This window comes from Leptinotarsa decemlineata, unplaced genomic scaffold (genome assembly GCF_025532065.1).
Source record: "Leptinotarsa decemlineata unplaced genomic scaffold, Ldec_3_MD MMD2_tig00000199_RagTag_RagTag, whole genome shotgun sequence".
NCBI classification, from domain to species: Eukaryota; Metazoa; Arthropoda; class Insecta; order Coleoptera; family Chrysomelidae; genus Leptinotarsa; species Leptinotarsa decemlineata.
Window position 1 is genome coordinate 16780849 of NW_027412544.1, and position 18747 is coordinate 16799595.

Genomic DNA, 18747 nt, shown 5'->3' on the forward strand with positions numbered 1-18747 from the left:
CAATTCTATTTAGTTTTCGCAACAAAAAAATGTTTATGAAACTTGCCGCACCTTCCTAGTCATTTAAATAATAATCTTGAGTCGAGTCTTGAATATTATAAAATATTGGCTACTGGCCAATAAAGCTCAATGGCAAAATCTTTGAGAATATTAACCGTTGGCATTTTGTTTCAGGACCAGTATGACAATTTATCACTTCATACCTTGAAAGGAATAGATTTTCTCGAGAAGTATGGACAGTTTGTAAGGGACCGAGCTTCGATTGAATGCGACTATGCTGCGAAATTAAGGTAATTTCTTAAATTCATTACGAAATAATTTTACAAAAAATGAAATTATAATTTTAATTGTTGCTAGAGACACTCCACATATATATATATATATATATATATATATATATATATATATATATATATATATATATATATATATATATATATATATATATATATATATATATATATATATATATTATTTTTTTATATATTTCAGGCCAATTTTATAGATTCAAGAAATATATTGATAATCAAAATTGAATTTCCCGTCAAAATCTAAATTTATGAAATATTCCAAATATTACCCTAACTCCTACACTGTAGGATCTGGGAAATGATGAAATCAACCGCCCGATCACTCACAGTGCACATTTGGAGTATTACCTCACGTCTGTGCAGGACAGATTCAACCAAGACTTGATTGACCTTCTGCCCCAGCGCAGAAGAAGCATCATATAAATCAAAGTCAATTTAATGATTGTTTCGAGGATAGAAACGTACGTATCAAGAAGATGAAGCTTTCGAAATATTCACCTTTCTCACCGTATATCCCTGTACAGTAAGATTTGAAAAATATGTGCCGGAAACAACTACTTTCCCGTTGGATTCAACAAGTCGTGGTTCGATCTGTCCCACGCTGACAAGGGGTAGGTAATATATTAGTTTGGTTTCAGCGAGATTATATTGCTGGACTGGAAGCATCTACAAGAATTTCCTCTGTGACAGGATTGCGAATGGCTTGTTTAAACATCACAGGAGCCATGAGAATAACACCAACCGCGGCAATGGAGTTAATTACTGTTCTGACTTCTCTGGGTCTGTACGTTAAGGAGGTTGCGTTATTGGCCATGTTACGATTGCGAACGCCTGGTGTAAACCTCGAAGTAGGAAAGGGTCAATTGAGGCTGAGCCTATGTCGAGAAGCGCACAACCTCTGCTGCAGGCAACCAGTGATGCAATTGAACCCAGGTTTGTGTTTAATAAACCGTACAAAATACAAATAAAACAGAACACATAGTCAGATGCTACAAATGCAATACGCATATATACAGACGGCTCAAAAACCAAAGAAGGCTCAGGATGTGAAGCATACTCCAGATCGCTAAGCCTAAGGATTAATAAAGGGGAATGGGAAAAATATCAGCGTGGTTCAAACAGAACTGGCTGGTATCTCAATCGCCATAAAAGAAATAACCAGGAATGAAATTTCTGGCAAAAACATAACAATCTGCACTGATAGCAGACAAGCCCTGTTAGCCCTATTATTAACAGACAGCGTGTTACCTCAGGGCTAGTACTAGAGTGCCACCAAGATTTAGCTAAAGCCTAGTTAGATAATAACATTATCCTGAGATGAATTAAAGGGCATGACAGGAGTAAAGGTAATCGCATTGCCGACTCTTATGCCAAGGAAGCGGCTAGACTAAGAATTTTAGGACCTAGTTGCACCTACGGCCTGATGACTTCGACAATTGCGGAACTAGCCAAACGTCACACCCATGCTCAATCCCTAAAGAGATGGATTACCCTGGGCGACCCTGGGAAGCTGGCGCCGAAGAAATATCTGGCGATGACCAGGAAGAATCTTCGCTTAACAGTAGGATTTCTGACTGGCCACTGTCAACTAAGAAAACACCTCCACAATATGGGGCTAGTGGACACACCTCTATGTAGGATGTGTGAACAGGAAGATGAAACTGTCAGGCATGACCTATGCGAGTGTCCGGAGTTATCGTCAATAAAAGAGTGTGTGTTCGGCGAGTCTTGGCCTACACCTGCCGATATAAAGGAAATTTCTCCCAGAGACCTGTCCACCCTCCTGGAAAGGACAGGATGTACGATGACCTAGGAGGACAACTCCTCGAGAGGGTGTACAATCTATAGATACGTAAACAGATATCTCTGTGAGAAGACTTGCACAAATGTCTGCACGGGTAGTGAGTTAGGGTACTTTAGGTTATATTCAATAATGTGAAGGAGCCTTAGAAAGAGCCAAGAGCGTGGCCTTCTCATTTGTGTGATTTGTCGCACCCAAATGATGCGACTCCACTGTGTTTCTTTTTGCTACCAATTGTTGCCCATCCTTGCACTTGCCATTACGATGATGTAACACATGTATATGATTTGCATTTTTAGTCAAATCCTATTCCCACGGGTGAAGGTTGATTCGGAATAAATATTTCAATGTTAAACGAAATGCTATTCTCTTGAATCTTGAGGAATGTATTTTCAGATGTGGATTAGTTGTACCTTGTCATATCAAAATACTGATAACCAAGAATATATACCTACCAATTTTTATCAAACTCAATAAATCAAAATTCAACTAATACCAAAAAAATTAAGTTTTTGAACAACTGTCAAAAAAACTTGACATTTCTGCATCTCTATTGATGCGTCAATGTTTACTTTTTTTCACTACCAAAATAATTCACAAAATAAACATGAAATATTACTTATTGAATGGTTTAATTTTAAGAGTCGATTCTTAATTGATTATTCATCATATAACAATTTAATTTATTGGAATAATAATTAATAGTAAAGTTTGAACAATTACTTCCAACATAAATTCCCGAAGAAGTTTGATGTTGCTGCTGATCAGAAACGTTAGATATTTCTTGAAGAGTTGATTCCACAATTTTATCAGATATTTTAATTTGTTTGGAAGAAGATGGACAATTCAATATTTTGTGAGAAATCTCAATTTTGTTATTCCAACTATCTTCTGCTACGTAGGCAGATTTCCAGCCTTCGTGAGGTTTTACGGATGTAATGTTGCCCCCTACATTGGCCAGAAGAGTTGCAGAGCTTCTCCTGAAACAGTGACCTGTGAAGCTGTTATACATGTCTTTTCCAAGCCATTTTACAATCAAGCTGTAAATCTCCCCTATTTTATTCGTCCCTGCATGTTGGTTAATATTTTCCTCTCGAATATTTCAAAAATAATCTGTTATTTTTTGTATAAGGCGGCCACAGTGCTTTATACTTGCTGCATGTCTTAATATAATCAGAATTTGAAACAGTAAACGTTCTTGCTCAATAGGTCGTCGTATCAGGTATTTTAACAATCAATATAGATCCAATTTATAGAATAAATTTATCAATATCATTCCTTGATAAAACTTCAGATTTCTTTCTTCGGTATTCGACGCTTTTGTTTTTAATGAGCGGGACCAATTTTGAAAACTTCCTTATATCAATATTTTCCTCAACATTGAATGGACACTCCAATATGTAGCAGGTTTTATAATTTTTCTTCAAAATAGCGTATAAGCACATTTTTAGAAACATTTTTAACATGTTTCTTGTCGCACCATTCACGAAATTGGTCATGTTTTCTCATATACTAACTTGGATTTGGCAAACACAGTCAAACACGCGGCGTGCCAACAAACCGTTCCTATAGTAACTACACAGAAAGAACACTGAATGCTGTAAAATTGTGTTGGAAGTATTGATAACATTAAGGAATAAATGTATGGAAAAAAGGGAAGTAATTTAGTTATTTTGGACTGATTTTTTTCAGAACGGAAAAATTTTTGAATACGATTTGAATAATATTTTCAGACAACAGTCGTTTGAAAGCGATAACTTATCAGAACAAAAAACTACATCAAGATGTATTGGAAGTATTCTTTTTTATTATATTTCAGACGATGTAAATTCACATTTACAGTTGTAATTTCTTGTATAAAACTTGTGTTTTCATGGCACATTCAAGGGAATTAACACTTTCATGTACCATTAAAAAACACTCATTTTACGCACTTAATACAAAAATAACTGTTTGTTCACTATATAATATTTTTGTTACAAGATTTATTGTCGTGTCTGGTCAGTCCCACTTTCATTTGATAAGTTCTAGTTATGTTCAATAAAGATTGGCCCCTTTATTTTCTGGTTGTTGAAAATTGTATTTCTAATTGGTGAATGCTACATACATGTATTAAATAGTTATTTTTCAGTATGTTCAAAATACGTTTTATATTACTGTATTCAATTCTTATTTTTTCTGTTTGTATAAACACAACGGTTAGTAAATAGCAAACTTAATCAAACATACATACGTGACTCGTGAAATAGATTAATCCTTAACTTGAATTCCGCCTATTCCATCATATCAGTGTTTCGAAAGCAGGTCAAAAACATACGAGTAGGTAATCCTTTTCCAACAAGTTTTATGTAATACGCAATTGTGCTTTGTGAAGTGTAGTCACGATCTAGTGGCTCTATTGAAAACGTTTTTCATTCTTAGATAATCGCAAAAACATTGATTTTCAATATGTGATGGAATCGGCCGATACTTGATGAAAATCCATAACGTATTCAAAAAACACTTTATTATATGAAGACACTATTGAGTAAAGACACGCCCGAAGAAGCTATCGTATAGCGAAACACGTGTTGCGGTTTTGTAAACTGTGTAGTGAAAATCTCATAATAAAGTGTTTCTTGAATTGATTTGTGAGAATTGTTGTTTATAATTGAACATATCAGACATTTTCATCGATTGAATTCTATAATTCTATCACTATGGGAAATAAAGAAAAACTATTTTCCTGTAAGCCCCATACAAATTGTATAGTTCATGAGTGTCATTTTGCAGAATTTGATTCATTCGATTCATAATTTGCCGGGAGTAATTTATGATTTGAGTCAAGTTGCGCAAATAAATAATTCAAAAGTTATAGCACATTTCAAAAACTATGGCAGATATTCAAAAATAAAAAAAAATTCAAAGATCAGAAAAGTTACAAAAAAATTATCTCCCGAATCTGCTACGCCAATATTTATAGTTTCAATTGAGCGGTGAAAGTACGGGTAAAAACAAGTTCTTTGCAATGAAGCCCGGAACAAAGAACGGAAAATCATATACAAAATAGCGAACGAGAACGGATACACCCAAAAGACAATAGATAAATTAGAAAACAGAATCAAACAAAAAATACAGAACAAGGATCAAACCACTTCAACAGACAAAACAACACAACGATGGACGGTATTTACGTACGTAGGACACCAAACCAAAAAACTAACAAACATCTTCAAAACCCTGAACATCAACATCACATACAAGCCAATCACGAAAATAACACAAAAAATAAACAGCTATGAAAAAGAAAAAGACAAAAACCTAAACGGGGTATACAGCATACAATGCTCGGACTGCAACAAATTCTATATCGGCCAAACCAAGAAAAAACTGATCCAAAGGTACGACGAGCACAAAAAGACATACATAAACCCAATAGTATATAAATCAAACCTCGCAACACACGCCATATAAAACAAACATAATTTCCCCCCACCAGAGAACATGAAACTCATAAAACAAGTCAATTAGGGAAAACGTATGGACATCTGGGAAAACTTGAACATCCATAAATTCAACAATCATAAATCACTTATCGAGGAACAAATACAAATCAAAACACAACAAGACCTAACATTCAATATATTAAACAAAACAATACACACTCCTAGAAACAGTAAAGCTACAGAAGATCCAAGACAAAGAATATTACCTTATGTAACCCAAATACAGGCAAATTTACCTAAAGTACCTGTAGTACCTGTACTGAGGCGTTAGGACCGCATAAAAGAACAAACAACAGGTTGACACAATCAGTTTGAGTAGAACCTAGCTGTCGAAAGCGCTCGCATATAATTAAATAGGAGTTATAAAGTTTCAAATCCTTTTTGTGACTTATATTAATATTATACAGTGTGTCTCACTTCTCATGGAAACACCCCCGTATCTTCCGTAATATTCGAGGTGGAACGATGAAACTCTCAGGACTGATGGATATAGTTCGCTTCCAATACATGAACCCCTTCATTCTATCTGGAGAGTACTCTCAGGTATGAAAGATACAGATGCTGTGAGATGCTATCATCCATTTTGAGCCTATCTGAGGAAAATGTCACAGCACCACATTCTCAGATTATCGAGATAGTGTGAAGCAGTGTATGAAAAATTATCGATGGCGGCGTCTATTATAACTGAAGAAGATTATTCGTAAAACTAATTCTGGTTGCTGAACATCCAAATTCTATTCAAACCAGAAGTGAGAGCTCTCGATTGATGAGCAAAAACTGCAAAAAATAGAAAAAATCTATATTCAAAGGTTCACATCTCGAAAACTGTACAATTCTGACCTTTAGCTGTGGACACTTTCAATCAGCACATCAAGAACTACAACATATCAAAATTTCGGCAAAATTCAAGGCAAGAAATGTGCGGGGTCCTTTATCAAAATATTGAGGAAACATTTTACCATCCGAAACAAAATTAATCTTCATACTCATTGCAACACCGAAACAACTGTTAATTTTTAAAGAAAAAATTGCACTCGGTGAACAGGTAGAATTTTGATTATTTTACCTACTTTATGAATTGTTGTCTAAATTCATTTGAAGGAATTAAATTACATCAGTTTCATTGAATCGTGCGGTGCCCTGAAATCACCATGGAAAACAGTTGCTCGTTGATATTTACTGTCAACCTGACAATATTGTTGAAAGATCTTGTTGTATTAACCCCCAGACCAGTTTTCATCGCATTTGTTGTTTCTATAGTATTGTTGTTCTTTGAATCACCGTTGTTCCTGTTGTTTCTGCCGTGTTTTTGTTCCGATTGTGTTTATTGTTCCTGTATTTGTGTTGGATATTGTTCCAGTTGTTTTCTGTTCGTGAGTTCCTGTTCATATTGTAATAATTCTGAAATTCCCATTTTAACTGATATCAGCTCATTTTGATTGACAAAGTTCAACATGGCACGTCTGTCACTTCAAGCAAACATTGAAATTGTTTTAATTGTTGGTGAAGGGGTGAGGTCTTATCGTGAAGCGGCCGCTGAATTTAATAGAAGACACCCGCTAGAGGTAGCTGTACACCCTGGAACTGTACATAAAATATATAATATATTCGTGAGCACCGGCCAAGTAACAAAGGACAGAAAAATTGTAAAACATCATATTGATGATGATACGATATTGGCGGCTCATCAAGCTGATACTAAAATTAGTTTGAGAAACTTATCGCTTCAACTCAATATGAGCCGCAGTAAAATATGTAGGTGTTTAAAGAGGCATAAAATGCATGCGTTCAAACCCAAATTTTTACATACTTTGCACGAAGGAGATGAAATCCGCCGTATGGAGTATTGTTTATGGATGCAGGGAAATTACTTGGCGTGCTTTTTTTGGTCTTGGCTCTCCTGGGATCTTCCATTGGGACGATTGGACTTTAGTTTCGATGTCATAACCATATATCCATGATTCGTCACCAGTTATGACCCTTTTAGACAAATCCGGATCGCCGGTGACGTCATTCAACAATTTCTGAGCATGAGCCAATCCATATGCCGACCTCCTCAGCAACTTCTCTAATGGTGATTCGACGATTCTCCATAACAATTTTCTTCACATTCCCAACATTTTCATCGGTTGTTGATGTGCTGGGGCGTACAGGTGGGTGTCGTAATTCGCATCTTGTCAACCTTCTGTGAAAATCTTTAAACGGTTTTCTGACTTAGAGTACAATCACCGTATGCCACTGTCAACATTTCGAGTGATTTTGATCACTCAATTCCATTTTTCATAGAAAATTTGATGCAAATTCTTTGATTAATTTTTGTCGATAGCAGAAAATTGCCGAACACGCAAAATATTTCTAACTTTTATGCTTCCCACGAACAAACTAAACATGCTACACAGCTGAAACTATGAACATATGTTCGAAACGAGTGTACCAACATGAAAAAAATTAAAAAAAAAACGATAATCGAATGTACGTAGCCTGCGAAATTTTAACATTTACCTTATTTGTAGAATAGTCCAAGTATGCATACATCAGAGATTTTTTTCAAAATAGAGGGTCTAGTTTAAAAAACTAATACCTGTCGATGTGGTAAAAATCAAATAATGGAGTTTAAACATCTAGCAGCCGCACAAAGTTCTTTTTTACCGCGACTAATTGAAAAATAGGCTAAAAATATATATTTTTTTTATTTTATGAATGAAATCATAACTTTGTTGAAGTCCTGGCTGTAGAAACTAAGTATTTTTTATTTTGACAATTCTATTTTCATTCTTAGTGTGTGAACCTCAGTTTTGTTTCAGTTTTGTTATTATTCTCATATTAATCGGTGATGAAAACATCTTTTGTTCAAAATTGGAAGATATATATTTTCAGCAGAGAGTAGTTTTTGGGAAAGAAATGTTTTGGCTCACTAGTTCTCCATCTGAAGAAAGCAATAAATCTCAAAATGTTTTTAGCAAATGAGAGTAGTTAGAAACGCAAATTGCTGTTACACTAATTTGTAAAAAGCTGCGTGGGCAGTCGAATGAACTCTGGACTTGTGAAACAATGATCTTGGTTTCAGTCACACCGACTGTAGTTTTTCATTTTCTTAGCCACCTAATTTTCAAACTAAACTATTTGGTATAGAATAAAATAACAAAAACAAGAAATATTTTTAGACTTTTCTGAGTTGATTTTTTGTTATGAAATCAAATTACTCCCAATAAAAATTCCAGAAAAAATGTCTTTCGTACAATATTTCCATATTATGTTTCGTAGAATATGCACGTGTCTCATCATTAAACTTCACACGTGGAGTACTCAAAGTGATTAAAGAAACTTAACATATGTACTTTCAATGTAACGGAAACTTATCGAAAAAGAAACATTTTGCCAAAATCCGAGCTCACAAAATTCCAAACGCTTATTATATGGGATTCTTAAAATACTTCTGAAAAAAACTCGTGATATCCCCTTTGTATTCTAGTGATAGTAACTAAACAATTAACAGTAGAACTATTCGTTTTAATTGGGTCAGAGTTGATGACATTTTTCTTTGTTAATTAAATTGGCACTCATCCAAGCGCATATACTTTTTTATATTTATCATCTTTATTACAACCAACACGATTAACATACCAAAGATTAAATAAATGAAAACCCGAAATATTTTCAACGTAAAAATGTAACCTTCGACAGTGGACCTCTTCACACCGAACAGAAACGAAAGTAGTGCTTCAAGTGGGCAAATCCAGCGTATAAATTTATTTGTAACGTTCGTGCTTCATACCATAAAAAGTGACCACGCATTTACTTGACATTGTCCGTTGGTGAACGTAGGCGCCAGAGGCCGGTGATCTTTGCAAAATCCTGTATAGCTGGTTTTATTCGTCTTCTTGTTCAAATCCTTCTTTTCTGAGATGATATTCACGACATAAAAATATATTTTTTTATTTATTTCAATAAACCGCATCAACCCTTTGGGTCATTAGCGGTGGAGTTGATAAATAACATTTATAACTTCCTAATTAAATCTAAGTTAGTTGTGTTACCCGAAAATGTACCTTTAAACAACTGCAAATTAAATTCTGAATATTAATTTCTCTCAGCTCTACCAAACGGAACGATTTTGGCAAAATGCCTGCTAAAAAGAAATATTTTCCAGATTAATACCATAACATGTGAAAGATGTGAACATTTGTCCAAGTTTCCTCGCCGAAAAAATCTGCAGATGTTTCAGGTTTTCCATCAGCAGTATCTCAGTACTGGGAAAACATTCTACCTAAAATAAAAAATGTAATACATGGTTAAATGAATGATACCGTGTCTGGCTTGAGGATTTACTAATTAACTTACGATGTTATAGCTTCGAAGTGTTCAAACGGCTGTGTTGAATACAAAAATCTTGGGGCCAATATTTTTTTGCAGGAATATTTGTATTTTCGTGTTCTGAGGAAAAATCATTTCGATTTTAAATTGTAAATGTGGCACTTTTTTCGATTTGGATTTCACAATTTTCTTTTCACTAGCACTACAGGAAAATCCTTAAGGCGCTCTCAGAGCGGTGCCTGTGCGAAAGAAGCGATTCACATTGGATTTGAATCGCTGGAGATTGAATCCATTTGAAAAAACGTTCTAAGGAAGTTTATTCCGCATAAACGATCTCCATATGAAATAGTTCTTGAACAGTTCGAGGTGTACTAAGTTGAACCTCAAAACGATGAGCAGCCACAGTCCGTCGCGTATTTCTAATATGTACCACTCTTGGTGGAATCAAATGGGGGCAGAGCTCCATACATGAGAACAATAGCCTAAAGAAGGTCTGATCAGAGCTTCATAAAGCGTCAGAAGTTGCACAAGCACAATTTTAAACTAATAGGTATAAATTAAATTATTGGAGAACTATGCTTTGAAATGTGAATATCACAACTAGAACAAGTTCATTTAACAATCTTCTTTTTCTCATAGTTATTGGCAAGGCTTTGTTGAATTTTTAATTTTTGTAACAGTTACAATCAATTTGTTTGGTGCATTTCGAAGTGACTAAATACACCCAGGTACTAACGAAATTTTGTGGGACTTTTATTCGCCATACTTCCTCAATAAAGGCAGATGAATACAACCAACCAAAAAATAATTGAACTTTTTCTGCTTACACAGAAATGTCTGAAACGGATAGCTCAGCATTTCTTATATCTGATGACGTCACACAAAGCCACACCATCTTTTGCTGAGCCGACTTATTTGACTATAAACGAGCATTAAACACCGTTGAAAAAACTAACTTGGCTTTAGATTTTTTACCTATGTAACGTTTTTATCCCCTGCTGATATGTTATGTCATATTGTTAAGCTAAAATCGTCCACCAGAATTATAAGAGGTTTAGGAATATAAGAGAACATTAGATTGGGGTATATATACGAGGACGCCGACTTGCAGAGTCAAATTAGATTAGTTCATGCGAGTTAGTTTGTTTCAAGAGATAGAGCACAAATGAAATAATTGCGATAGCTGTGAGAGTAAATTATTGAATGAAATTATTCAATTTGTTAAAGAGTAACACTTATTTAGTATTTATGAATCTACAAATAAACCTAACATTGGTGACAATATTGTCCATATGCAGCTTTATCTCAACCTTTGCTTATATTACAAATATTTCTTTCTGTTTCAGTTCGTCTAATAAATGTAACATTAGAAGTCATTCATCCCGATACATTTCCACATTTTTACTTTTACTTTCCTTTGATGAATTATTGAAAGCGTATGCCGCCTTCACATACTTGAACATTGCTCCTGTGAGAATGAATGGAGCGACTGTATTTTTAAATTCACACCGTCGCTACATTAGGTAATGAAAACAAAGTGAAAACGAAATCGATATACTTTGTATTCAGAAACAGCTGTTTGTTCTCAAACGTTTAATGCGCTTATATTAGGTAAAGTGTGATGCTGGTAGTAAATAAAGCAGCCGGCAATCGAAAGAAAGTGAAAATACACGTAATGCAATTATATAACATCCAGAGGTTGAGGAAAATTGGAAAGACGTTTGCAGAAACACACACACAGACAAACATACATACATACATACATACATATATATATATGTATGTATGTATGTATGTATATATATATATATATATATATATATATATATATATATATATATATATATATATATATATATATATAGAGTAGTTTTTCGGGGATTCGATCTGATTAGAATAAATATTACTCTTTTTAGCTGCCCGAGCTTTCGCTAATGTTTATTAGCTTTATCGAGGGTTGTAATAATAAAAAGGACATAATATATACATATTATGTCATGGAGCCAACAACAGGAGCCAACCGCACATTTGTGGTTCCAGTTAGAAGACCTAGAATTCCCAGGCTACATCTAACATGACCACGTAGGCAGCTACAGCTACCTGGTGGTCATGTTAGATGTAGCCTGGGAATTCTAGAGGTCTTCTAACTGGAACCACAAATGTGCGGTTGTCCTGTTGTTATATATATATATATATATATATATATATATATATATATATATATATATATATATATATATATATATATATATATATATATATATATATATATATATATATATATATATATATATATACATACATATATATAACATAATAATTAGTGACTGGATTAACTATAAATCGGTTTAATTCGTGAGGTTGCAGTCAATAGCTGGGCTGTTACAAAAAACTCTTTGTTATATGTCAAGCTTTCGGTATATTTCACACCTTCGTCAGGACAACTACAATAATAAGATTATATATCTTGTAAAAAATATATAAATATGGAGAACTTACTAACGTGAGAATAAAATATAAAATGGTTCAAAAACAGATAGAAAAACATTAAATAATGACAGTTGATAAAAATTTTGGCTGACAATGTCAAGTGGGAAAATTCTGAATGATACTTGAATTACTAGATCTTTTATTTTCTTTATCATATTTCAGTAGGTACGTGTAAATTTTGCTGAGACTGTCAATATCAGTTCGTTTATTCATTGAATGTTCTTCGTTATTAATATGTATCATTTCCAAAAATATTCTTTTAGTTGCATTGATTTCTCTATCTAAAATATTTGGATTTCCAAAATTCATTTTATGATCCTCTGAATTAACATGTTCTGTTAATGCACAAGAATTAACATTTCGTCTACAGTCGCTCTTATGTATCCATACAAAATTTCTTGTATGGATTGCTCTAAAACATATATAGGACAAACATCTAGACCTCTAAGTAGTCGCATCACTTCCCATAAGAGCGACTGTAGACGAAATGTTAATTCTTGTGCTTTAACAGAACATGTTAATTCAGAGGATCATAAAATGAATTTTGAAAATCCAAATATTTTAGATAGAGAAATCAATGCAACTAAAAGAATTTTTTTGGAAATGCTACATATCAATAACGAAGAACTTTCAATGAATAAACAAACTGATATTGACAGTCTCAGCAAAATTTACAAGTATCTACTGAAATATGATAAAGAAAATAAAAGATCTACCAACCAAGACAAGTACTCTATAAAAATAACTGCGTAAACGCAAGCGAGACATAAGTGGAACTACCTATTGGTGTAACATCCATTTCAGGGTTTTTTTTTGCTTAATATAATTGTTATTTTCAGCTCTTCTTTTGATTTAGTTTTCATTTCTTTCAGGGATTTCAATCATTTTATATAATATTAGACAATGGAAGTCCGAACTAATGAAATTAAATACAAGATCATACTTTACTAGGACATAGATATTTTGAAATCTGAAAATGTGTATACTTCTACTAATTCTATAAATTTCAGCAAATGAAATTCAGATGAATTAATTTTATTTTATTGTTACAGGAGACTGGTCAAATGTTATCAACCTAAGAAAAAGGACGAAGATGATTATCAGTAAGTTCACTTTTTGATGCCACCGTATTAATTCTTTTCAAGTTTTGATTAGTGATTATTCAAAATGTTTCTTGAAAATTTTATTCGTCATTGTCCTTCGAATGTAAAAAAATAAATTACGTTTTCCATTTTACACTCTTGTCAGTAATCTAGTTTAGTATCTAACGACATGCTCATGTCTACAAGAATGCTAACAGTTCGAAATTTGAACCAACGCAACGGTAAAATAAGTTTCCATTAACGTACATGTTTTGAGGATTGCACAGCAAATCTGTGCAATCCTCAGCCTGTGACTGTGAACCCATTCGTTTTCTCTAGAAAAATGCCTTCATTTTGTTTTTTAAAAAGAGTAATACGAATGAGTGATGAGGTTCAATTTCATTTTTAGTAGAAATTAGTTAGGTCAGCTTCCTCTCGTAATTATATGATCTTCAACTCGTATTCGCATGCTTCTGGATAAATGGTCATTCAATATTTTCTTGGGATACTTTCTCTCTTTCATTTCATGATACTTACCATGAATTATATAAATTATATAAATATATTTTTTTTACACGCTTTTATTATAGCTTCAACTGTATGTATGTATGTATGTTTGTTTATTTGTTTGTCAGTTTGTTTGTTTGTAACTCTCTTTTTCATTTCATATTTATTCCCGTTTGAATGCTCGAGATCTGTATTTGACAGAATTATCGATATTATTGCTTGATCTATTCGCGGGCAGATGGCGCTGTACGTAACCTCCTTGATATAATTCGAACTCACTTTACATGTATTTCTTCATTTGAAAAAAGTATGTTTTTTAATAACACGTGCGCCTGCTACCTTATTTGTAACCCTCCTTTGCGCGCCTGCTCTCTTCCTTGGGCTTGGTAGCTGATTTTCAGGCTCCCTCTCCGGAATCGGAAAATATCAATGTTCATTTTTCTAAACAATATACGGCTGATTGATCCCAAAGTTTAGATATAATAAATATAGTTTAACAATAGTAAAAAACACGATTTTATAGCATACGAAATTAAAAATAAATATATAGTTTAAAAAACTAAAATACACGTTTTTAAAAAACATCGAACTAAAAAGTTGAAAATATTTTTTTAAAATAAGCTCAAAACAATAACGAACGATATATATATATATATATATATATATATATATATATATATATATATATATATATATATATATATAATCTAGAAAGGTTAATGCAGTCACGCTGCTGGAAAATAATTCCATGAAAATCAAAAAATAAATATATAAGTACTCTTTGATCATTCCCATATTGATTTCAATTTAAGAGCCACCGGTATACAGCTGTTTCAGCCTATTGGGCATCGTCAGTACCGGGCAGGCGATCCTCGATTGAAGACAAAATGAGAAAAAACCAAGAAAGTACTTGATAAAAATAGCTGCGTAAACGCAAGCGAAACATAAGTGGAACCACCTATTGGTGTGACACCCAAGTCAACTTGACAAGTTTATATTTATATATATATATATATATATATATATATATATATATATATATATAAATATATATATATATATATATATATATATATAAATATAAACTTGTCAAGTTGACTTCGGTGTCACACCAATAGGTGGTTCCACTTATGTTTCGCTTGCGTTTACGCAGCTATTTTTATCAAGTACTTTCTTGGTTTTTTCTCATTTTGTCTTCAATCGAGGATCGCCTGCCCGGTACTGACGATGCCCAATAGGCTGAAACAGCTGTATACCGGTGGCTCTTAAATTGAAATCAATATGGGAATGATCAAAGAGTACTTATATATTTATTTTTTGATTTTCATGGAATTATTTTCCAGCATTACAATGTAGGTTTTCACGGATGGTAGAATATGATGTGTTGTTTTTCCGGGTATTCATCCGTTGTGTACTATTCGATAGTCGACGTTTCGCCATCATCTCAGATGGCATTATCAAGACGAGTTACTGCTTCGCTTCGAGAGGTGTAACAGTTACAGTGTACAGTTATATAAACTGTGAAAATCAGGCACATGCCTGATGGCAAACCATAAATAGTATGATGTGATACACGTGCCAAAAAAGTCAGGTTATGTTTACCAAAACAATGGAAAAAATAAACCCGAATGTAACCTAGATGAAGCAAAATTAACTAAAAAGTATCCTTGGTAAAATACACCAAGAGTTTTCTGAGACCATGAGGAAATACCAGGAACTGAAGAAATCGGTGGAGTATATGTCAGACATTTTTGATAGTCTGAAAAAACCACAGATGAGGTATTAATAAAACAAAAATCAATTACCAACGTGTACTACACTTAGAAAACAAACTTTACTGCCAGGATTAGAAGGAAAAAGAAAAAATCTAATATTGTACGGAACCCCAGAACAGCAGAACGAAAACACCAATCAAATCACGATGGATATTGCAAAAACAGTGGTTGTATCAGTGAGAGTATAATATATTGAAAGCAGTTTTAGAGTGAATAAAAAAGATAGTGTACCCATCTAGTTAAATTCCGAACATTTGAGAAGAAAAAAGAAATGGTAATAGCAGCCAAAAAATGAGAGGGATAAAAGGTAAATGACTGTGACAGAAATATTTACTTCCGTTCATTGTGAGGATTGAAAGCACAAGGGATCTTCATATAAGTAGATTTCGTCAACCATTTTAGGGATACCAGTTCACTTTATCAATAAATGGTACAAAATGTATGTACATCGTTTTTGGAATATTTTTTGAAAGACCATTATTTACCTTTTCATTATTTTTCAGACTCGAACAGAACTATATACTATTGAATTTTTCGATTGAAATCAAAGGCAGAAATTATTCGTAGCCTTCAGTAATTACTGGAGTAGAAAATATATTTGTACTTTATTATTTTCTTGTTATTCTTTTGTTGCATAAGAATATTCACCTCGAAATAATTACGAAATTGCCGAAACAAGTTAGGCCAATGGTCTACTTAACGAATCATAAAAACCGTCCACACGCTATATGCATAAGTACATGTCTGATTTCCCAAATAGGGCGTTCATTTTCTATTAAATTTTTTCTATTACTCTCAAAAACGTTCCATCAACTAAAAAAAAACAAAATGGGTGTTAGAAACTAAATGATCCTGTTATAATCGAGTTGTTTTTCCGATTTACTTGTGTAATGGGAACGTAGTAAAAGGATTTAATACTATTTTTGATTTCCTTCAGAAAAATACAGGAAATTCAAATAATTTTCGCAAAAATTTTATGAAAATTTTTGTTAAGTTATCTATCTTGTTACTTGAATCATAGACGTTCGTGCTACTTTCTCGTGAATAAAATTCAACTGTTTCTTTATTCAGCCGTACTTTTTAAACACTCGTGTCATATTCGTGCCATGTCCGGTCTCATTTCTGTGGGCACAATACAGAGAATAGATAACTTTCAACGTTCTCAGGTGACTCATATACATAATTCACTTTGTTCATTCAACATTATTTCACTTCGACGATTCAATCAAAATAAAATGGGGACCTTACCAGGCACACTATACCATATTATAAACTATTATCGGTAAAACGGCTTTAAATTTGTTCTTAGATCCGATAAAAACGGTCGAACATGGACCTTTACACTGATATTGTGATGAACGGGCAGGTGAAAACACATGTATAAGAGTTCCCCGTTTCTACATTTTCAACAATTTTTTTGTCAGTGTTTTTTTCAAAATCGAGTAAAAACGAGGATCGTGACGTCACTAACATTTTATATGAACTTGGCAACACCGTAAAACTTCAAGACTATATTTGTAATGTTGTTTAAGATATATTTGAATAGTACCTACTTATTGGACAGTTATGTCGTATATTAATTCAAGTACTTTTTTCTGCTCTAGAAAAATCATCTACAGTTTGGAATGAGGTTTGTAAAGGTAGTGCGTTACAGTCATTACTGAAACTTTGATTTTCCTCAGAAAATTTGGGGGTTATATCCTGAATAATGAACCTTTTTTTTGAGTCAATGTTATTTTTTGGAGCCTTCGGCATAATGGTTATTAGTCTCGTATTCTGAATGGGTTATAACGCAGACTTTTTCCAGTGTAATGATTCCAATAGCGATGGTGAAGAATGCGAAAAAGAGATACCAGTGAATAAGATTCAGATGCATTTGAATATTGAAACACAGAGATTATGTTTCAATGTATATAAGAATCTACATCTCAAGTTGGGTTTCGAGGGAAACAAACTATTACAAGCAACATCAGATTTGACCGAAATTCCTTCCTTAGCTGTACGTAAAATAGTCAAAAACAAACCTTATGAACGCAAGACGCGATGTGATAAAGGATTACCAAAACCTTTGGATGTGCATCTAATGAAATAATTAAAATAACAATATACGACTGTTACAAAAGCAATGAGATTCCTACAACTGAAATCATAAGGAAGAAATTGAATACTGCCGGCTATAACGTGAGCTGCCATGACTAAACTTTTCAGAATTGGATAAAAAACTAGGAATTATATTTAAAATAATAAACAAACGTCAAGCATTTATGGAAAGCAGAAGAATAGTGAAATTGCATAACAAATACTTAGAAAAAATAACTGAATATAGACATGAACACCGGCAAATTTTCTATTTGGACGAAACTTGGAATGACACGACACAGTTACGAATGGGTGGACTGATGGTTCGAGAATGTGTACGCTTAAAATGCTTGCAAACATAGGATCGCGACTAATCATTGTGCATTGCGGAGGGAGTAAGGAATGGGTTCCGAACTCTTTGAAATTATGTGGAAAAAACTGGAGGACTGCAATGTTGACTATCATAATAACATGGAAGCTAATATTTTCGAGGAATGGTTTAAAAACACATTCATCCCAAATTTGAATGGAGTTGAACGCTTCCTATCATTCGCGACAACTCATCAAAGTACCGAATAAAAATTCGAGGAAAGATGTAATACAAAGTTTTTTAATGGATAACAATTTGTATTTTGAAAATTACTATACCAAAAACCAACTACTAAGTTTTACAGACAAAAACATTTGAAAAAGTGCATGCCCTTGAGAGTATTGCCTAAAAAGAATGGACACACCATTCTGAGACTTCCTACCTATTTTTGTGTTTTCAACCCCATCGAGTTGATTTGGGGAAAATTGAAACGAAGCATCAAGCTTTAAAATAATTTTTCAAAATTTGATATGAAGGTAATAGAGCTAATTAAAGGAGAAGTATCTAATATTACCGAAGAAGACTGGCAGAAA

At 33.3% G+C, this 18747-nt stretch overlaps 1 protein-coding gene across 5 annotated transcripts in view; it reads left to right on the plus strand.

Annotated features, from left to right (window-relative positions):
• Positions 1-18747, plus strand: part of Cip4 (formin-binding protein 1-like Cip4) — a 168019-nt gene that overhangs the window by 100526 nt on the left and 48746 nt on the right. For all 5 annotated transcript variants that reach the window (XM_074173075.1, XM_074173074.1, XM_074173076.1 and 2 more), the window contains 2 exons: positions 175-290; positions 13454-13504. In XM_074173075.1, coding sequence (XP_074029176.1) covers positions 175-290; positions 13454-13504 — 167 coding nt within the window. The remainder of the gene's footprint in view (positions 1-174; positions 291-13453; positions 13505-18747) is intronic.